Genomic DNA, 23,426 nt, shown 5'->3' with positions numbered 1-23,426 from the left:
AGTGTAACTTGTTTGCCAGGTGCAATGAGCTGTCAGCGCATTAAATTAATCATATGTCACTGAATACCTAACTGATTTTGCGGGTTCGCGAATCATTTGACTCAGTTCGGGAGTTCGTAGTGGGTTCGCAAATCATTTGAATCATTTCGGGAGTCCGTGGCGGGTTCGTGAATCACTTGAGTCAGTTCGGGAGTTCGTAGCGGGTTCGCGAATCACTTGAGTCAGTTCGGGAGTTCGTAGCGGGTTCGCGAATCACTTGAGTCAGTTCGGGAGTTCGTAGCGGGTTCGCGAATCATTTGAATCATTTCGACAGTTCGGAGTGGGATCGCGAATCATTTGAATCAATTCGACAGTTCGGAGCGGCTTCGCGGATCATTTGAATCAATTCGACAGTTCGGAGCGGGTTCGCGAATCATTTGAGTCAGTTTGGGGATCACGAATCATTTGAATCAGTTCGGGAGATCGGTGCAGGTCAGGATCACGAATCACGAAAGATTCGCGCTCGTAAATTTTCTAATTGGCCATAATCTTTAATTCACTGCTGCCAACTGGGGTGGCAGCCCCGGTAGAGCCGCCCCTGCTCTTGAATGTTTAAGGAATTCATTTATTTCCCTGAAACCTGCTAGCAATTCGGTTTATGTTTGTCTGCAAGTCCTAGTGATGGTGTGTGTGTGTGAGAGAGAGAGATAAGAATGCTAAGTAGTCTCAGATAAACAGATGGTCATCTTTCACTGACAACTGTTGCTAAACATGTCTGCGTGCTTGACTGCTGAAACCTGATTGGTGCCTTCAAAAGAAGCAAATGTAGCCAAAATGTAGAATTGTTTTTGCATTACTTCAGCAGCTTCATTTAGAAGTGCAAAAATTACACACTTTCACTTTTAAAAGGCTAAATTTTTTAGATAGAAGTATATATATTGCATATACTGCACATTTTATACTATAGTAAGCATTAAATACATTTTATATGCAATACAAATGACAGGATTTGTAGAGTGCGGCTTCTGTTTTGTTGGCATGTGTTTCAGGGAATCAGGAAATCATAAATGCATCAGTGTCTCCTGCTCTGAACCTTTTGTAGTTTATTGTGTTGACCATGTTAACATTACATATGAACGGTGGCATGTCGGTGGACTGGCGTGACAACACTGAGATGGACATGGACAGTCCTGACAAACTCATGGCTCAGTGCTGCGATGAGCAGATCGAGGAAATCCAAGACAACCCAGAGGAAGCGATGATGATGATGATGATGGAGGAGGAGGAGGCTTGTAAACAGGCTCAGGAAACCGATCTGAACTCGTCCTCATGTCTCACATCAGCACAGAGCAGCAATGAAGCCATCAGTCGGGCCTTTCTTGATGGGATGGATGTTGCAGAAGAAGCAGAGTCAACATCAGAGGAGAAGAATACAACAGGTGAGACACACAGGAGGGGAGAAATGTGATTAAATGATGAACAACCTGAAAAAGCATCATGTTTAGGGGTGGGCTTAAATACTTTAAAATAGCTGATTACAATATAGAATGCATTCAATTGATCAATAAGGACATTTATAATATAAGGTTTCTATTTTAAATAAATGTTGTTCTTTTGAACTTTCTATCCTGAAAAAATCAAATGCATCATGGTTTACACAAAAATATCGTCCAGCACAACTCTTTTCATTTATAATAATGAGAAATATTTCTTGAGCAGCAAATCTGCATATTATTCTGATTTATGAAGATCATGTGACACTGAAGACTGGAGGAATGATGCTGAAAATACAGCTTTGCATCACAGAAATAAAATACATTTTAAAATATATTCACATAGAAAGCAGTTTTTTAAATTATAATGCTTCTAATGTATTTTCTGAATAATAAATGCATTGGTGAGCACACAAGACTGTCAAAACCATAATAAAAAGTGTAGCTTAGCAGGATAGAGTTTACTTGTACCTTAAACTAAACTGCCGTGATGACTTGACCTCTGACCTCTTGAGCAAGACTCTTATCTTCAGGAGGATTGTCCCTGTAAGAAGTGCACTCGTATCTCTCGAGATAAAAACGGCTGCTAAATACCTACAGCTTACTCTCTGGGTGAAACACTGGTGACAGTTGTTGAAATCTTGCTTTACGATGTGGGATAAAAGTGAAATTTACACAATGGTTTACCATATAAAACATTGTGGTACACGAAAAGCCTTGAAGATGAAGTGTGTAATTTTTGATTTGGGATAGCACACCCAAAAAAGAACATTTTGTCATCATTTACTCACCAGACAGTTGATGTTATCATTGACTTCCCTAGTATTTTAATTGTCGTTTATATCCTCACTCTTGAGTCATTCGAAATCCAAAATTTTTTATTGTTTTCTAGTAACCAGATTCAAATAGACAAGAGTTTTTGAAGAATTTATTGAAATGACATGATACGTGAAAATACAAAGCAGCAAGCTTTAACCCTTTAACTGCCCCACCAAGAAAAAAGCATTTGAAAAATTTTTTGTTTGCATTTCTTATCTCCTTATGTCATTAGCTACCACACTCAATGTATTTTTTTTCAACACGTCCCATAATTTTTAAAATATCGGCCTCTACCAAATGGTTGATATGTCACTTTATGGCAAAAGTACCGGAATTCATACACATACTATGGAAATCAGAAAATATGAACTATAATGAATGATCAGAAAGTTATATTTCTCAGCAAATAGTACATTCTGACAGCAGAAAGGATTATATGAAAACATTAGCTTAGCTTTTCTACGTTTACCATAAAGTGACAAATCAACCATTTGGTTGAGCAGGCAGTTAAAGGGTTAAGTTGAATCAGGTGGGATTTTTTTTTATCAGTAATGTGTTTTTCTGTGTGTTTTCAGAGCTGGCTGATTTGCTGGACTCTCTGCAGCATCTGCAGCTGCGTCTGACGGATGCTGAGAGTCAGCTGGACGTCGAGCTGCTGCTGGAGCTGTTGCTTCGGTCAGATATCCAGCAGGCGTTCATCATGCACCGCAGTGTGGCTCAGAGCATGAGACGCCTCTGTCTGCCGATCCCGCTCACCGCACACACACAGCAGCTCAGAGACGAGGTATGGACAGGGACCGAGACAGAATACAGGAATAAGGCCCTACAGCTTCTCACATTTACACACAACCTTGAGGTTCCTTTCACTGTTGTGATGCTCGTTGCTGCACAACCGTGTTCCATAAGTTGTGTGCTTTTTATTATTATTATTATTATTTCATGTGCATGTTTCAAATAAAGGATTTCTTTCATCTCGAAGAGCGCTTGTTTACATTTACACCGATTATAATAGGATTAGTGTAGTTTGACACTAGGTGGTGCTTTGGGGTCATTTTCACCAAACAATTGTATAAAAAATGCAAGGCTGTCTAATTCTAAACTTAAAAATATATTTATTTTTTATTTATTTAATTATGCATTTAAATTAAAAATGAAGGAAATTATGCATTTACACGCTGAAGGATTATTTCAACCAAGCATGAAATGTACTAGTGTGGAAAGGAACTACATTTTCTTAAAGATGCACGTTCAGTGCAGACGCACAAGCGGTTGCCAAACACACATCTCGTATATAAAAAGCATTTTAGGGGGCCTTTTTCTAATGGTTAAGTCCTCCTCTATGGATTATATACTATATTTGATAGCGTACGCTCTAGAAAGCTTTTTCTTTGTCCAGCGTCTGCTCTATTTTTCTCCAGAAGTTGTGACTGATAAAATATAATTGTACTCTTTTAAACTAAAGTTGCTGCTATCTCATAAAACCCTATCACAAGCTCTTGACATTGTGAGTGTCTGCTATTTTAATAATAAAATAATAAGCAATAACAGCATAAATATGTAAATCGCTCACAAATATTAGGTAAAATAATCCTTTAATTATATATTTTTATCTAGATTTTTCTGTGTATGCAAAGAAATATATGCTAATGTTGTAAAATTTTGGATTTCTTAAAATGTTTTTGCTGCATTTATTTGACAAAATACAGTAAAACAGTAATATTGTAAAATATTATTACTCTTTAATGTGAATCTGTTCTTCTTTTCTTAAGTATTTGTAGTCATTGTTTTTGTGCAAAGGCACCTGAAGTGCTTTTTTGAAAATGTGCTAACACTTATGCCATCCAAGGTTTAGACTAGTTTGTTTCTTCATATGAACAGATTTGGAGAAATGTAGCATTACATCACTGTCTCAGCAATGGATGCTCTGCAGTGAATGGGTGCCGTCAGAATGAGAGTCCAAACAGCTGAAAAAAGCATCACAATAATCCACACAGCTCCAGTCCATCCGTTAATGTCTTATTAAGCCAAAAGCTGCATGTTTGTAAGACATTCAAGCATTATCATGGCTTACAGACTCCTATTTAAGCCAAAAGCAATGATTTGAATTGGATTTGTTTTTTTACAAACACACAGCTTTTTGCTTCTTAAAATGTTAACTGAAACTCATCTACAAATTTAATTTCCTAACCAAATCTTTTGATTTGCAATATATAAAATCAGTACATTTCAGTCGTGCAAACTCTGTATAAAATGTAAAGGAGAAGTACCTGACTGTCTGCATCAGGTTATTTTAATGAGCAACGGTCATAATGATGCTGCACATGTATCTCTAGATGTATCTCTACTCATCTGTGTTGTTGCTTGCTGTTCTCCAGGTAGAGAGTGCCCTGCAGTCTAGTGAATATAATGAAGCCACAGAACTCACAGGCCTGCTGACGTCACCACACCTGCAGGTAAATCACGAGCACTGAATCTATCTCACACAACGTCAGGATCATCTGACTAAAGGCAGCACTTTTTCAAAGCATAAAATGAGTCTAGATAAGTAGAATTTTAAGTTTTCTTAATCAAAGTTTTGAAGTTGCTAATACCATGAGTTGCTAGTGTGTTGCTTGGCTGTGGTTGGCTTCTTGCTATAAAGTGTTTTTTTGTATTTACTAGGGATCTTCTCATCCCATTTAAAAGCTGATAAGCCTTTTAGGTAACACTTTATGCAGTGTTTACTTTACTCATTAACACTTAACTCACTACGAAGTAAGATGTGTTAACTAATCAGTATGGAATATAATTGTATGACTGTTAAGTAACAGTTAGCTAATCAATAACTCATGTATTCTGTCATACCTCCTGAAGAACTACTATTAATTATCTACTAGTTAAGGTTCAAGAAAAATAACTATGAAGTAACTATAATGAACAGTTTTACACAATTACATTGAATTGTGACCCTTTCATATAAATGTTATAGAAGTAGTAATAGTATGAAAATGCAATATTATTAAATGCAATACATTTTATAGAGGATTTGTCTGTGTGGTGATTTGTATTGTGAGAAATCGGCTTCCGATAGGAACCTCACCACCACTCCAGTGCCTTGCGATAACTTACGTTAGTTTTTATATTTAATATACAGTACTGTATGTGTGCCTCCTCAGCATATACCACATGATCTATTCATTAAATTAAAATACAGTTAACCAATTAGAAATTCATAAATAATTATCAAATAATTCTGCAGGACTTATTTAGAAACAGAAACAGTAGGCCTATTCTAAAGTGAAATATTGGAAACCAATTAGTAATTAATAAAGAATTATTAGATAATTCCACAATAATTTGTATTATTATTATTATTTTTTCAAAAATCCTGTCAAATGTGCATAAACTACTAGTTACTACTAAATATTGTAGAAACATAATTTTCTGTAAAGTTGCTTTGTAACGATTTATTTTGTAAAAAGCGCTATACAAATAAACTTGAATTGAATTGAATTGAATTACTTAAAACCTGAAACAGTGAAAACATAGGGAACCCACTGGTAATTAATAAATAACTATCAAATAGTTCTGCAGGACCTATTTCATCACCTGAAACAGTAGGCCTATTTTAAAGTGAAAATATAGTGAAGCCTTTAATAATTCATAAAGATTTATCAGACAATTCCAAAGGAATTATTTAGAACCTGAGAGAGTATTCTAAAGTGAACCTATTAGTAAATAATAATTGCTACATCATTTTGACTTAAATCAAACATACACTCTAAAAAAAAAACTATAAAAGTAATCATAAACTTTGTAAAATACATATCAACTTGTTTACGATCTTTATTTCAGATGAGAACATTCCTTAATACAGCATATTTTATTCCGTTTTATCAAGTATTCTGCCCACAATTAAACTAATTTAACAAACATTTTATAATCAAAAGTTAAACATTTATTTGTAGAAGCAAACAAAATGCATAATTTATTTCCATTATAGGTTTATAACAAAGTTGTAACAAAGTAACAAAGTTGTTATTGTAGCAGTACTTTGTATTTGTTCTTTTACTCAAGTAAAAGGCCTACTTATAATTTTACTGGAGTAATATTTTATTGGGGTGTCTGTACTCAAGTACTTGATTTGTGTGCCACAGCCTGATTATTATAGTGATTATTTGCGTATAACTGTTCAGTAGTAGTTATTTCATGGTTATATTTCTTGAAACATAACTAGCAGATAATTAATAGTAGTTCTTCAGGAGGTATGACAGAATATATTAGTTATTTATTAGCTAACTATTACTTAACACAATCGTAATATTGTATTACATACTGATTAGTTAACACATCTTATTCAGTAGTAAACAGTAGTGAGTTAAGTGTTAATGAATAATTACCTGATAGTTCTTCAGTAATTCCTTATTAGTTATGCAGTAAGTAAGAAACAGTATTTTAAAGTGTTACCGCCTTTTGTTTTCGAAAATATGAATGATCATACAGTCTACTGCAATATACTGTTTTCATTTAGCATCATTTATCCTTATGTCTATTCATAACAGATCACACCTGAACTATTAAAGCAGATGCACAAAATTATAGAAAATTAAAGGCAGCCATTTATAACGGTGCGGCTCTGTCTTTCTTCATACTTTATAAATGCATGAGGAGGTAAGAGGTGATGTGATGATTGGGTTTATGTTCAGGTGAAGCTGTGCATTTTTGTAAATATAAGTCAAGTATACTTAAATGCCATTTTAAGTATATTTCTGAGGAGTACATAAAGCCCATTTCTGAGAAGTTCATAAAAAGTCAACTAAAAGCATACTTTCATATGTTTTAGCATAAAAGAAGGTTACTAATAGCACACTTGAATACACTTATTTTTACAATTGCAGGGTTGTTCTTGGTGGGTGCAATGTGGTTTCTTGAGCATTGCTATGTGAAAGAAAGTCAAAAGAACCAGTGTTGATGTTCACGGCTCTTCCTCAGGCCCTGATGGAAGCTCATGACTGTATTGCTGAACAGGAATTAGATGTTGAGACTATTGAATCAGTGGACCAGGATGAAAAGACCACCAAACTGGTTTCGCTGGAGAAAACTCGTGACATGCCCCTGGTAAGTCTACTATATAGTCTGTAATGGCAGCATTGAATTTGTTACTGTAGTTTCTGTCTGTGTGTTTCTTGTACCGATATACCTTAAAGTTGTTTAGGGCGTGACCGTTCGTAACGAACATGATCGCGTCGTCATCAGTCGGGTGGTGAGCGGTGGAACTGCTGAGAAAAGCAACCTGCTCAGTGAAGGAGATGAAATCTTGGAGATCAATGGCATTCCAGTCCGTGGAAGAAGTGTTAATGATGTTCACAACATACTGGTGAGATCCAGAAAGCCCTAAACTCTTTGAAACACCTTAACTTGCTTTACCATATTTATCTGTTGATATAAAGTACACTACTGAACATAGGTTTGAGGTCAGGATTTATTTATTTATTTTTGAAAGAAGTCTCTCATGTATGAATTAATTGATTACTTAATTTATTTGATTTAAAATTCAGAAAAATCAATAATATTGTGAAATATTATTAAAATTTTAAATAACTGTTTTCTATGTGAATATGTTGTAAAAATGTAATTTATTCCTGGGATCAAAGCTGAATTTTCAGCATAATTTCTCCAATCTTCAGTGTCACATGATCTTCAGAAATCAGAATAATATGATTTGCTGCTCAAGAAACATTTCTGATTATCATCAATGTTGGAAACAGTTCAGGATTTCAATTTAAATTCAATTAAAAAAAAAAAAAAATCAGGATTCTTTGATGTTAAAAAAACGGTGTTTATTTAAAATAGAAATCTTTTGTAAAATTATAAATGTCTTTACTGTCACTTTTGATAAATTTTACGCATCCTCGCTGATTAAAGTATTAATTTCTTACTTTTTTTAAAAAATGAATATTTTACATCAGTGTTCTTCTTCTTTGTCTCTAGTCCTACATGCATGGGTCTCTCACATTTCTCCTCATCCCAAACTTTCAAAACCACAAAGCTCCTCACAGACCAAATGTGGTATGATTTCACCTCTAATTTCTTCATTTTAATTCCTTCCTTTGAATCCTTTGAATTTGAATTCTGGGATTTTCTCTTTTGAAACTCTAGTTGGCTTCTTGCCACAATGCATTCTGGGATTGACTCATGCATGAAGTATATTTGTGATGTAAGAATTTAAGATACATTTATGAGGCTGTGTTCTCTGTGTTCTCTTTCTTTACAGATGCATGTGAAGGCAAACTTCAGCTATGACCCATCTGACGATCTATATGTGCCGTGCAGAGAGCTCGGCCTGTCCTTCCAGAAGGGAGACATCCTTCACGTCACCAGCCAGGACGACCCCAACTGGTGGCAGGCGTACCGCGACGGACACGAGGAACAGAAGCCCCTCGCTGGTCTTATACCTGGTGAGAACAATTAGCAGAGTTTCTGCTGAATACAGAATAGAGACAGAAAAAAAATGCTTGTAAATCCATTGAATGTATTGTATTGCTGAATAGGGCGACATACAGTTATGTTAATCATGCATTTGCAATTGATTTACACTTTCTATTTGACAATTAAGTTTAAATGATGACTCAACGATTATAGTGTTGTTTTATTATTGTTTATATACTCCTATCATATTTATTAATCTTTTGAATTTGCATTTATTTTTATATTTCATTTTTAATTTGAGGTTTTATTGATTTTGTCATGTACTTTGGTCATCTGTATTAGTTATGTTTCCATAATTAATATTTGTTATTATTTAATAGTGTTTATTTATTATTATTATAATATTTATTATTAAAAATGTATTTATTTCAGGTTTAGCTATTAATGTTTATTTATTTGAGTTCTATTTTTTTTTAGGTTTTTCATTTAATATTAACATTTTATTTCATTTCAGCTTTATTTAAAAAAAAATTTAATTTTAATTTCAGATTTTTTTTAAATCTAATATTTTTAATTATTTTTTTAGTTTTAGTTTTAGTTAACAGTAATAACACTAAATAAATTATTTCGATGATCAATCAAAACTAAAACCTCAGAAGTCTCCTTGTGCTATTTTTGTCATGTATGAAAAATCATGTTATAACATTTTGCATTTACACTGCAAAACGGAAACAAAAAAACAACAACAATTTTGACCATATTGGTTCACATACTAATAGGAGTAATTATAACACTGACAGTTTTATGTCTTTCAGGGCATATAATATCATTTTCCAGTTGAATGTCTAGTATGTGTGGTGCAGTAGCTACTAAGACAAGAACTGGTTGCTATTTGTTGTGTTCTTTCAAGGGAAGAGCTTCCAACAGCACAGAGAAGCCATGAAAAAACCCCTCACAGACAGAAATCAAGAGTATAAAGGTGAGTTAGCCCTCGTCTGTCTGAAGTTACTAACACGTACATCTGAATTGCTTTTTTGAGCTTTCATCATCCTTTAAACTCTTTGCTGTTGATCTGAGAGAGGAAAGCTCACTGATAATTGTTCGTCTTTTATCAGGGAAACTCTGGTGTGCAAAGAAAAGCCAAAAACAGCTAAAAAAACTCTTGTTCAACCCAAGTAAGTGAAGACAAGAAATCTTGCACACCCCTACAGACTAAAGATGGGCAATAAGAAATAACAATGAAAGCGTTTCTCACACCTGTGTTGCAATTTGCATTTAAAAACAGAAGATGCACTGAGAAGAAACACAGTTTTACCCTCATCCTTTGGGATCTAGCCATTTACCTTTTGTTGTGGGCAGAAATTCCCAAAGCACTGTTAATTTGAAGTCTTTTAACAAGTTCAATAGCCCTTGTATAGACTAATGGCATTTATATTTTCTAAAAACGCCCCAATAATGAATATTTGTCACTGTTCAGAGCTGTACACAGAGGATATCTTGACCTATGAGGAGGTGGCACTTTACCATCAGCCGCCCAACTACAAGCGCCCCATCGCCCTGATTGGGCCACCCACCAGCGGACATGATGAACTGAGACAAAGATTGCTCTCCTTAGAGCCTGACCGATTCACCGGGGCTGTTCCACGTAAGATTATGCGTTTCTACAGCTTTGGCTTTAAGTAATTTAACGTTAAAGCCAAACTACGGGAACACACACAATGGCTCCCTTCCAAAACATAGTAAGATGCATCGATTGTAAAATTAATTGTCATAAGAGAGTCATTATGTTGTAAAAGCATGCCTTTGTGGGCAGCTTTCAAATTTCAGAACAGAACCAATCATTTTTTTAATTAAAACAATAGTTTACCCCCCATCCCCCCCAAAAAAACAAAACAAAACAAAACATGAAATTGCTGAAATTCACTCACCCTCAGGCCGTCTAAGATACAGAGTTTGTTTCTTCATGGGAACAGATTTGGAGAAATGTATCGTCACGTCACATGCTCGTCATTGGATCCCCTGCAGTATATGGGTGCCGTCAGTCCAAAACAGCTGGTAAAACATCACAATAATCCACTCCAGTCCAGTGATAACTACTATTACAATAACCACTCCAGTCCAATGTTTGTAAGAAAAAAATTCATCTTTAAGTCATTTTAAACAATCACTTCTTGATAAAATATGTATAAAATGTATATAATCTAGTGAAAACATCCATCTCTTGTTGTCCTCTCACATATTTTAATATTTCTTACCTGATTCAAATGACTTTTTCACTGGAGAAAGCAGTATTAATGCAAGAAGATTTGGTTTGAAGTTAAATGCCTCAATGCTGTATTTGATTCTTACAAACACACAGCTTTTGGCTTCACAAATTGTGATGTGGATTACTTGTGGATGATTACGATGTTTCTATCAGCTGTTTGGACTCTCATTCTGACGGCACCCATTCACTGCAGAGGATTCATTGGTGAGCAAGTGATGCAATGCTACATTTCTCTAAATCTGATGAAGTAATAAACACATCTTGAGTGACTTGAGGGTGAGGACATTTCAGTTTTGGGTAAACTGTTTCTTTAAGAAAAATTGGGTTAAATACAACCATGAATTAATGCATGCTAACAGTCATGCATTTATACACAGACTGTTATTTTGTTTATGCATATCTATTTTACCTATTTCTGATTTTAAACACATTACAGACACCACACGAACCCCCCGTGCACATGAGGTCAACGGCAGGGAGTACAACTTTGTTTCACGACAGAGCTTTGAATGTGACCTGGCTGCAGGGAAATTCATCGAGTCGGGCGAGTTTGAACAGAACCTGTACGGCACAAATACGGATTCAGTCAGAAAGGTGGTCAACTCAGGAAAAATCTGTTTGCTGTGTCTGCATCCCAGGGTAAGATGGAGTAAAAGCCCATAATGGCATTTACCAAGAACAACATGCATGGAATTGATTGGCCGTATGACATGTGTGATATAATAATAATAATAAAAAAAGCAAAAGGTCAGTAAAGTCATGTGCAATAACAGAGTGCAAATATAAAATTGCATGACCAAACAAAATATGAAATAACTAAGGAAAGCATATATTTACATTAATTAAAGACAGCAGTAAAAAAAAATTATAAAGAGTGGTATTTTATTCTTTAAATCAATATTATTTTTTTAATATTATTTAGCCTGTATTTATTGCCAAACATTTTAACTTAACAATATGACACAAACACAAAGATAAAACAAACATATAGGCAAGCCCCAAAAGTTAAGACTGCATTGAAATAAACATTTGTACATTTAAAAAAAAACATGTCTTTTTATATATTTGGTTCTTAAAATCTAAATAAAAGGGTCTACCTTTTGGTTCACGTCGCATTACTGATGATCTCAGCCTTTCGTTGTCACGTCACTCAAGATTGTGTTCCAATCAGAGACTGCGACGATCTCTACGTAGCAGTTGGAGGCGGGGCTAATGCAGAAAGTGTGCGCCATGGTTGCCAGGGTGGCGGTTTTCCCGCACAATTGGGCTATTTTAGAAAAGGAGTTGCGGGAAAAAATACGGAGTTGCGGGTTGCGGTTTTTTGGGCTACATTTATAATGTACCGTGGCCGCAAAAAAATAAATAATAATAATTGTGGTCAAAGATAAAAGTGAACCTTTTATAAGTGAGTGTTTTTCCTGGGAATGAACACTTGGCAACAAACGCTGCTTCTCGCGAGTAGGCGCGCACGCCACATGTGCTTTGACATCACAAATCAAGCATCATCATCACGTCACTCACATCATGAGAGCGTTGTAGTCAGAAGCGTCAGTTAGGTTGTCTGTGGATGAACAAGCAGCATTCTTAAATATCAGGTAAATGGGGAAAGTATGGAAAGAAGTATCGCAAAGAATGGGAGACAGAGAAAGGATTAAAGGAGTGGATTCGAAGTGTTCCAAATGATGATAGAAAAGCGTTCTGCAAATATTGCAAATGTGAAGTAAGAGCTCACCACAGTGATCTGGTAGCTCATGCTGCGACTGAAAAACATAAAAAAATGCAGCTCCTTTCTCAAATGCCAGAACATTATTTGACACAGGCAGTTCCTTTCTAAGAAATAATTCACCTGTGAAAGAGGCGGAGTTGAAGCTGGCTGCCCTTGTTGCTTGTCACTCAAGCACTTTAACTGTTGACCACTTAGGAAGTATGGTGGAAGAAATTTAGTACTTCTGACTAGGGTCAGAAAAAATCAGAGAGGATGTGTTCTTATTTGACCTTTATTGTATGAGTTTGTGTATAAATAAAAATAAAAAATAAACATTGTGTGATATTAAGAATTTGGATAAGACAAGAGGCAAATACTTTAAACTTAAACTTATATAAATTTATTTTAAGGCCCTTTGTGGGAATTCAGCCGTTGTCTAATCTGATTGGACACTGAAAAATTGGGCTAGTTTTTATTCCATTTGGGCGGGTTTTGAGTTGTTATTGGGCTGGAAATATTTCTGGAACCTGGCAACCCTGGTGTGCGCGCATGTTCTTTCTTGCAGCGTCTGAAGGAGGCTGCGTCTAGTTTTCTTCGCCTTTTCTGCTCGAAATGGCATCAGCGGAGGATGTTGGATCGAAAAGGCAAATGTTTTATGAAATCGAGTGCGTAATAGAAGATTGCGATACTGAAGCTGGATACAAACCTCTGTCAGACAGCGACGAGCTCGACGAATCCGCGGAGGAGGACGAACTGCGGGATGAAGAGTGAGTCACGCGTCATGTGTAGTGTTTTTACCTTTTGGGATAGAAATTGTTTTCCTGTTGTTGCTTAATGCAGTTCTTAAAGCTAGATAGGAAAACAGTGTTTGCAAGACGCCAAAGCATAAAAGCATAATTTAGCATAAAGAGCACATAAAAACTAATGCACTAATATTTTTTGTAATTATTTATAACGTGTGTGCATGTTGGTTTTATTATATGTATCTATGTATGTATATAGTTACATCATTAAAAAAAAAATATCATCTGAGAAACGGCCCAAAATCTAAATGGCGTCACCTTGCACTCAAGGGCGTATCCTTATTTTTGTCCAATCAAATTTTCTTCAGAATTATAAAGTCCGGTCACATATTGAGGATTGTGGTTGGTGACACTGCAGTTGAATATTATGTAAAAAAAATAAATAATAATAAATAGGGACATGTCTGTTGATTTGCCCCATTCCAAATTATTACATTTATTATAGCTGTATATCATTGGGAGAAAGCATATTGATCATCTGTGCCCAAGAATGTCTATAATACATGGAGAAAGCAGTTAGTGTCTTCAAAAGGATCTGACACCGCTAAAGACAAAAACAGCAATCTACTATTGGAGCGGTCCATGTATATGCTGTTTGCAAAAAAAAAATGCCGCTTTCAAAAAGATTCTTCATACAGCCAAATGGTTTGATAACATTGTTATCCATATCCAGCCAAACGTTGACCATATTTTGTGCAGCTTATAAGCTATTCATAAGAAGATCCTAATGTCATTGCAAAACGTTATCCTAATATTGTCACGCCAGATATATTGCAAACAATCACCAGAATGCATTTTCTTGTTTTATGATGCGTTGACAATTATTGACAGACAGAGAGCATTTCTAATTAAATTAAGTGAAATTGGGCATGCTGCTCCCCATCCACATATACTGTAATAAAAATCATCATTCTGAATGTTTTTTAATAGAGAATGTGAACACAAAAATAAATAAATTGTAAAAATTTACTCTTTGACTCGTTTTGCTAGCACAGGTCACATATTGCTTTTTCAGTTTTGTTTAGATTAATCATGAGAAAGGTCTGACTTATTTGTTTTCAATGATGTCTATTTTACGTCATATTCCTAACAATCACTGTCAGGACCTTTAACATTTTTAAACCTATAGGAGTGTGCAAAGACATAGCATAGATTTCAAATGTATGCATACAAGACGATGCATTTGACCTGAATTAATATTAAATGATATAATGAAGAATAGCAAAATAGTCTTGCAAGCACTTTAGTCAATGCATCTATTGTTTCCAATCATGAATTATTTTTAACCCTACGTTTTTCATGCTTTCTGCTGCCTAAAGTGTATTAAAGCATAATAAACCTCTTTAATGTGATATAACAATTAAGTGCATTCATTATATGTTCCAGTATTGATTCTTCTGAAGAATGGAAGCCTCGCAGGCGCTCAAAACTAAAGAGGAACTCATCCTCCTCCCCTTCCTCGTCTGTACCGCGCCGGAAAGGACGGTCAACTAAAAATGCTTTGAAACCCTCTCCATCAGCACCAGCGATTGCCCACAAGTCGAAAAACACCCCAGCCGTCTCCTTACCTCGACAGAGAGGCAGACCATCTAAGGACAAATCAAAAGCCAAACTCTTTCCTAAAGCCACCCCATATGCCACGATCGTGCCTAAACCCCCTCCTTATGGCACGCTGATCCCTAATTCCTCTGTTAAATTCGGCCCTCATTCCACATCCACCATTGCTCTTAGCTCTAATTTGACTCCTATAACCCTTGCCAATGCCTCATCCTCCATTAAACTGAGCCCTAATTCTACACCCATACTCATCTCTAATCCCGCTTCCACTTTTAAACTCGACCCAAATTCCACGCACGCCTCCAATCAGGTGCCGATAGCCACACTCATCTGTGCCCCCACATCAACAGGGCTTCTGATAGATGGTGACACCAATGAGCTCAAGTCAGTGAAGGAAGAGGAACCATGGGAAGAGAAGTGAGTAAATGCATGAGTAAATTCATATATTTTTTTATGGGTTTAATGCATGAAAGCCTGTTTTTGCTACAAAATAAATCATCTTTTTATTCTCGCAATTTAGAATTTTTCTCAGAATTCTGCATATATCAGAATTTAGAAAATTTTAAAACTTTTCAGAATTCGAAACAAAAAGTAACTGTGTGATCTCACAATTCTGACATTTTCTTATTGCAATTGCAAGTTTATATTACACAATTTTCGCATTTTTCTCTGAACTGTGAGTTATAACGCACAATTGTAATGTTATATCTTGAAATTCAGATATTTTTTTTCTCAAAGTTCTTAAAAAAATAGTACGAGACTCCAAAAAGATTGTTGTGAGATAAATCGCAATTACCTTTTATATACACACACACACACACACACACACACATATATATATATATATATACACATACATATATATACATACATGGGTCAAAGACGAAAAAGTGTTTAACCATAAAAGAAAAGTGTAATACTGCTTTAAACTGTTATAGTTTTCCCCCCAAAAAAATTTAAAAAGTTTTCAGTTTTATTTAATTGCAATTTTGTTTTTGTTTTTCTGAGCAAAACATAAATATCATACATTTAGCCCTGATTTACAGAATACACCCAGTAAAATGTCATTCAGTGTAACAAGCTTGTCAGGCATATTTACAACAAAAATCATTTTATGACATATTAAAAGACTAATTACTTTCACCCCAAATACTAATGAGTTGTAATTTTATATTTTTAAATTTGCCACTATCCTAGGTTTTGCCCATTTGTCAGTAAGAATTTTCTACTAATTTAAAACACAATCAAATTTAGTATGCTCCATTATTCATTTAGATATTTTAATATGTACACGTCAGAATAAGCATGTTGTTTGAATTTTTGCATAAATATTGTGTTACACTGAATGACAATGTAACATTATTTCAACCAAATTTTGACATTTTATTCTCCAAAAACTTATTTAAAATCTTAAAAGTAGACATTTTACTTACATTTAATGTGCTTTCTATTGACACACAATCACTTTTGTACATTTTTCTTGATGCAGACATCTTAACGTCTTTGACCCACATACATACATACACATTAGATTTTTTTTTATAAATTACTATTTTATTCAGCAAAGAAACTGATCAAAAATGATAGTAAAAATGTTTCTAATGTTACAAAATATATATATATTTTTTTTTTCAAATAAAAGCTAAAATAATGTCAAATAACACAATAATGAGTTTTTACTGTATTTCTTACCAAACAAATGCCTTGGTGAGCATTAGACGCTTCTTATTAAAAAATAATTCCAACCCCAAACTTTTGAAACGTAGTGTTTGTATATTGTTCGTGTGCTGAGAATTGTTCCTTGTGCATGCATAATGAAGCATGTTTGGTTTGTGTTACAGTGAGGATGCTATTGAAGAATGGCCTTCTACAAAGGAAGAAAGCCAAGAGGGTTCAGAATCATCAAATGCAAAGAGGCAACGACTCTCATCCCCGATGCCCTTGAAGCACACCTCAAAAACTACCCATAGTCCCCTGCCTGAACTTGCACCCATAGACACTTCTTATCATGTACCCACCTCTGAACCCACTGATGAACCATTGATTTCAGTATCCACCACTGAACCCATATCTGCTCCCAACCCTAATCCTGCACCCACCAGGCCTCGAGACAGTGATCTTGATGACGACAGCGAAGAGATCAGTGATTCAGAGAGGGAAGAGGAACTGTGGGAAGAAAAGTGAGTAAGGAAGTCTTGCATTTATGGTAGAGTTTTGTCGTCCAGAGTCATTAACACAGAAAACATTTTTGCATTTAATAAAAAGTTCTCGAGATCCGTTGAATTTGTTTGCAAAAGATGCACGACACAATTGCAGTGGTCAAAGGCATCCATCTAGAATGCAAAAATGCATTTTTATATAAAATAAAATTCTATTCAAGAAAAGCCACTGTTTTTTGTCCATGTTTCTCTCATTTAAAAGAAAAGCGACAAAAACCTTGCCGATTCTTGAAGGTTTATATCAAGTGAACACTAGCGACCGAGGTTTACTTGCTACATTTTTAGAAACATTTTGTTCAAATGTGAGTATCAAATATGATCCATACAGTTTTTGAGGAACGTTTATTCGTTCTTCTCTCAGTCATCATTGCATTGGATTGCATTATATGTATTGCCCTCCACAATAAAAATTACAGTGCTTCAATTATGAAGGGTTTCCTCGGGTCATTAAAAAGTAAAAAACAAAACGTATATTTCCTTTCTTCTGATCTTAAAATCTGATTTAAGATATAGCAGTTTACTACAAATTGATGTTGTTATTGTATGTAGTCTTAGTAACATATAAAACTTTTTTTTTTAATTATCTATAGTGCTTTTCCGAAGTATAAGCATGGCTGCATGTGTGATTATTGATTTAACAGTTCAATAAATAAGTGCAATAAATTCAGTATATATTAAATATGTTTTTATATACATTTGTGAAAGGAAATCGTCCAAATGAAACCACAACAGAACTGTTTTGCATCTCAGAGCAACACACAGACGTGCTTCGTTACAGAAAGTCTTAGCGTTTCGAACAGATCAGTTTAATTAATGATTCAGTGATCCATTCATAAAGACAGCTATCACTTTCTTCGTTCCTGAATGAATCAGCCATTTGAACAAATTGGTTGAATTAATGACTCCCTCAACTCACGCAAAAGACAATACTGGTGGTTTTATATTTAAAATACTGGTACCTTTTAATTTATTTAATTAGTTAAAAACCAGCCTCAACATTATTTAAGCAGTTGTAAATGCATTCAAAAACTTTTGTCTAATTGTATAATGTATAATCAACAAAATGAATCCTATTTTTAGGATGTGACACTCAATAAAAACAAACTTTATTTAGTATTTAAATTTTTTTGATAACATCTTAAGGGTTCTTAAACTGAAATTTAAATTTTTTATTTTTTTAAACACTTTGATTTCTTGTAAGGCTTTATGGGGTTAGTCCTGATACTAGTTTTCTGTTGTTGTTATTGTAGCCACTGAGTCCATGCATATAAAGTTTGTTTGTTTTTGTATTACAGTCTTGATTCTGGTGATGACTGGAACCCTCTTCTGGAAAGTCCGGATCGTTCAAAATCACCTGCATTGGCACAGTCGCCAAAAACAACATCAGGACCAATAGACAAACTCTTTCTATCCACGTCTGAACCTGCTTCTGAAGCCACACCCACATCTGAAGCCACACCCACTTTTGAAGCCATTCCCACCACCAACCACGATTCCACTCCCACACCTAACTCTAATCCAGTTCCCATTTTACCACGGCGAAGAGGCCGGCCACGAAAGCATGCTTTAAAAATCAATCTCACACCTAATCCAACCCCTGATTCCACTCCTATAACCTTATCCGATCCCTCCGCCGATCTCATCCCTGTGTCAAGTTTAGATCCCGCTCCCAAGCCCGTTATCTCCACCAATCCCAATCCCAATCCCGAAACTATTTCCACTTCTGAACCCACTTCAACCGATGAGAAATCGAAGCCCGTAGCAACTACTTATTCACCAGGGCAAGCCAGAACCAGGTTGTCTTCAGCTTCGGATTCACCTTTTAAGAAAAATGAGAGTATGCCAGATAAGTGGCTTGACATCAGCAATGAGGATGAGGAACCGATACTACCAAGTTTTTCTCCTAGGAGACCCCCAGGTCTGCAGCTCATGGCGGACACAACATATACGCCCTTCCAGTTGTTCCAGCTCTTTTTCACCAACTCTTCAGTCAAGACAATCGTTAGAAACACTAACAGCAATGCCGAAAGGAGGTTGAAAGCGGGAAAGAAGTTTGTCTGGGTACCTCTAACCGTTCCCGAGTTCTACTCATACGTGGCGTTACTCGTCTACATGGGGCTGGTGAAGGCAGAATCGATAGTGGACTACTGGGCGAGGAATCGAATGTACAGTTTTTCGTACCCGCGGACCATCATGTCCCAAGCAAGATTTCAGGCCATCTCCTGGAATCTTTACCTCTGTGATCTTCAGGAGGACGAGGAGAACAACAAGAAGAAAGGCACCGCAGGTTATGACCGACTGCTTAAAATCAAGCCTCTGTACAAAGACGTTCTTTCGGCGTGTAGGAAACACTTTCACCCCGACAGAGAGATTCTGGTTGATGAGAGAATGGTCGCTACCGAAGCTAGGAGTGGATTTAAGCGATCTATGAATGACAAACCAACTAAATGGAGCTACAAACTCTTCGTTCTCGTCGATGCGTCCTGCGGGTACACCTGGAACTTCTTCGTATATGAAGGAAAGACTTCAACGTCGTCGGGGAAAGGTGCCGGGTACGATTCGGTGAAGAGACTACTGGATCACAAGGTCCTCGGCAAGGGTTATAGACTATACATGGACAATTTCTACACCAGCCCGACTCTTTTCTTGGATTTGTTGCAGAACGACATCCTCGCTTGTGGCACATTGCGCCGTAGTTCCAGTTTACCGAAGGTCAACGACCTGAGCAGAAGATCTAAATTAGGCTCCATCCGTTGGTGTCGGCAAGGTCCTCTTCTATTCATCAAATGGATGGATGCGAGAGAAGTCCTCATGTGTTCCTCTATTCACAAGGCGTTCACGGGGGATACAGTCACCAGGAAAGCCGAGGGTCCCGATGGGGTTCGGAGAAAACATATAATTCCCTTTCCATCCGCTGTGAAGGACTACACCAAATACACGGGAGGTGTTGATCTCTCGGATTCCCTCACAGATTATTACGCTGTCCTCCACAAATCCACAAAATGGTACGAGACGCTCTTCTTCCATTTTCTTGACATCGCAGTGGTCAACAGTTTCATCCTTCACCAAAAACTGGCGAAAGCTCAGAACAAGGGCCCACTCACCCAAAAATTGTTTAGGGAAATCCTTGTTTCAGAACTCGCACGTGTCGGCAGACGTAAGAATCCCTTTCCGTCTGCTGCCAAAGATCCCTCAACATCCAACACAGCGGTCTCCATAAGGAGGTCTGCACGGTTGTCTTCAGCCCCTAAAGAAACGAATGCGTACTTGCCATCCGAAACAGAGTCGTCTCCCCCACCCTCACCTGCCCAGATGGAGCGATGCTATCCAGAGTATTTCGGTTCTGATGCTCCGTCTGGGAGGCGAGTTTGTGTCATGTGCAAACTGGAGGGATATAAAGTCAAGACTCCCATATACTGCTCCCACTGCAAGGTTGCATTATGCTTCCGGTCGTCAAGCAACTGCTTCAAGAAATGGCACATAGATCATTACCCTGAAGATTTGTAGATGTGTTGCAATTTGGGATTTTTTGGGGGATCTTGTATGACCACTTTTCGTTTTGTATGAACTTGTTACTTGTATAGTTATGACTCTATTAAAAACAACTACAAATGATAGTCTCTTGTTTTCTGTTTGCAACATTGCATACATTTTCATCAGATGGTTTTTTTTTTTTTTTTTTTACCAAAAGGGCACTGCTGAAATCCAGTATTCATCATCAAAAGATCTTTACTTTATTCTCGGTTAAAAAACACACTTAGTCATGTCCCAGTTCAAAGTGAGTGATTCCCCTGTAAACATTGGTGGTGTTATCGAATAATTTATCAGTTTGAGGATTTCAACAAACCCAACACAACAACACTAACTTACTGATGTTAGGAAACCTGTTTGAAACCAGTTATTTTACTAGATTTATATATAATATTTTTTCTTTTTATTTTTTTACATCAAGTTAAAGTAAATGAGAAATTTGAACTTGCCAACTACATGAAAATAAGTTATGTGTGTGTGTGTATATATATATATATATATTATATGCATTATTATTATAATTTTTATTTTTTTCAGTTAACATTTATTTAACCCTTTAACTGCCGCTCGACCAAATGGTTGAGCACATTTTGAGTCACTATATTTTATTGAGAGGAGTACTTAACTTAATTCAAGCTGATTGAGCCATCTCTACCATCTGGTAGAGGTATGTTAAGCCAAAAAAAATCAACAGCATTTGTCACAACACTTCTTCTTTGATGGATGTCAGAGAGAAAGAAATCACTCCTGCCATGTAAACTGTTTTTGGTGAAATTTTGCAAGGTAAGCATATTTTTTTGACATATTACACTGTAAGAGCCCTAACTTTACAAAATTATTTTACTTGGTGCCATGAAAAAACTTTAGTATGTTTTCAATAATTTTTCAAAAACATGTTCAACCAAATGGTTGATTTGTCACTTTATGGTAAACGTAGAAAAGCTAAGCTAATGTTTTAAAAATTATGGAACGTGTTGGAAAAAAAATACATTGAGTGTGGTAACTAATGACATAAGGAGATAAGAAATGCAAACAAAAAATGCTTTTTTCTTGGTGGGGCAGTTAAAGGGTTAAAGTAACAAAAATGTTGGAGTTTTTTTTTCTTTTTTAGTTTTTAGTTATTTTCATGTTAAAAACATTCATTATTTTTGCAATTGTGTTTGGTGCAGTTTTCTGACTGTAAGTAAAGCACACATTATGACAGAATTCAATGTATTATGACATTAATCATTCATTTTTAAAGGTTGATATTTTCTGATTTAAATACAATTTGTGCCTTAATCCAAACTTTAAAAAAAAACAATTGTAGTTTGGTCGGATTTAGTTTTTAGTAAAAATAATTATATTCTGGGAATAATTTAGGAAACCTGCCAGCTAGGTATTTTCAAACATTTGATTGTAGTTATTTAAGGTTAAGATTGTTATGTGCCATTTGAACCTATTTTACAAAAAATAGGTGCTATAAAAAATGAGACTTTTGTAGTAGTTATTGAGGCACAAGATGTTCTAGAAAATCTTATAAAAATATGAAAAATGATATAAAAAATTCATTTTATGTCAGCATCAGTACATATATCTAGAACAGTGGGAATTACTGCAAGTTTTCCATTATTTTCTATTATTAATTTATCCATTATATTGTGACCCTGACTGTAATGTAGTATAACAATTTTTACTCAAAGTCTATTTGCAAAATAATCATAATTATCAGAACAGCTTAAAACAATGTGACATACCATAATGTGAATTTAGTGGCTAATATGCTGAATTGCCAGGATAATAATCTCAGCTGTGGAATCTTAATTATGATATCCACTTATAGGATTTAGGTTTTTGTTGCAGATTGAAAAACAGATGTGTCTCGGACTATTAGACAGTGAACATTACAATATATCCAATGCATCTGGATTTTTAGAGCATCCCGTACCGAGCTTGTTTTGTATTTGTTTCTCTTTCTAGTTTACATTTCATGACTTATTGTGTTTTGTATTTCTCAGTCCCTGCGACTGCTGTGTTCCTCAGATCTTAAACCGTACATCATCTTCATCAGACCTTCTCCACTTTCTCCTCCTCCTCAGGATCGATTCTCCACCCTGCTTCCCAGAGGAGTGAAGAAACACATGGTCTTCATGATACACATTTTGCATTTAGATAATTTACACTAGAAGTCAGTCATATAGAACACAAGGGATATCCATGCATTAACTGCATCCAAACCTTTGAGTGATAGATGTACAGTTGCATATAGAGGGAAAACACCTATGACAAACCAATTATTATCGTGTCATTTTCTTTGCGCAGCACGATGATGTGAGAGAGACCTTGGAGAAAGCACATGAGATGGAGCACAGCTACGGTCATATGTTCGATGCAGTCATCACAAACATCGAGCCGGACAAGAGTGTCTCTGAGCTGCTGAGACTCATTGACAAACTGGACATCGAGCCGCAGTGGGTCCCTTCAGCCTGGGTCAGCTATTAAACACTTTCAGTTCAGAAGAAATTGTGTTGAAGGCTAAAATACAAGCGGTATGTTTGAAACGGCCTTCATACTGTTTTTGTTTGTATGAATATTGTGTACAGTGTGCTTCCTATTTGTGTGTGTCTACTTGTCAAAAGATATAGTTCACTCTGAAATTTGGAGAAA

The 23,426-nt window shown here is 35.9% G+C and overlaps 2 protein-coding genes across 2 annotated transcripts; both read left to right on the top strand.

Moving 5' to 3' along the window:
• Positions 1-1,012: 1,012 nt before the first annotated feature.
• Positions 1,013-11,806, top strand: LOC113068499 (MAGUK p55 subfamily member 5-A-like). Its single transcript, XM_026241228.1, has 12 exons — positions 1,013-1,418; positions 2,867-3,075; positions 4,667-4,744; positions 7,263-7,388; positions 7,486-7,647; positions 8,262-8,339; positions 8,545-8,728; positions 9,610-9,678; positions 9,815-9,878; positions 10,001-10,007; positions 10,179-10,344; positions 11,402-11,806. Exons 1-12 carry the CDS (start codon positions 1,097-1,099, stop codon positions 11,626-11,628), a joined length of 1,692 nt encoding a protein of 563 aa, XP_026097013.1. The 5' UTR covers positions 1,013-1,096; the 3' UTR covers positions 11,629-11,806.
• A 419-nt stretch (positions 11,807-12,225) lies between these two features.
• Positions 12,226-20,862, top strand: LOC113068544 (piggyBac transposable element-derived protein 4). The gene is made up of 4 exons (XM_026241281.1): positions 12,226-13,437; positions 14,860-15,447; positions 16,872-17,210; positions 18,545-20,862. The coding sequence occupies exons 1-4, from the start codon at positions 13,283-13,285 to the stop codon at positions 20,754-20,756; spliced, it is 3,294 nt and encodes a 1,097-aa protein (XP_026097066.1). The 5' UTR covers positions 12,226-13,282; the 3' UTR covers positions 20,757-20,862.
• Positions 20,863-23,426: the final 2,564 nt, after the last annotated feature.

The sequence above is a fragment of the Carassius auratus genome, linkage group LG45M (assembly GCF_003368295.1).
Source record: "Carassius auratus strain Wakin linkage group LG45M, ASM336829v1, whole genome shotgun sequence".
Taxonomy (NCBI): domain Eukaryota; kingdom Metazoa; phylum Chordata; class Actinopteri; order Cypriniformes; family Cyprinidae; genus Carassius; species Carassius auratus.
The sequence above is the reverse complement of the archived record's forward strand: the minus strand, read 5'-3'. Positions and strand labels throughout refer to the sequence as shown.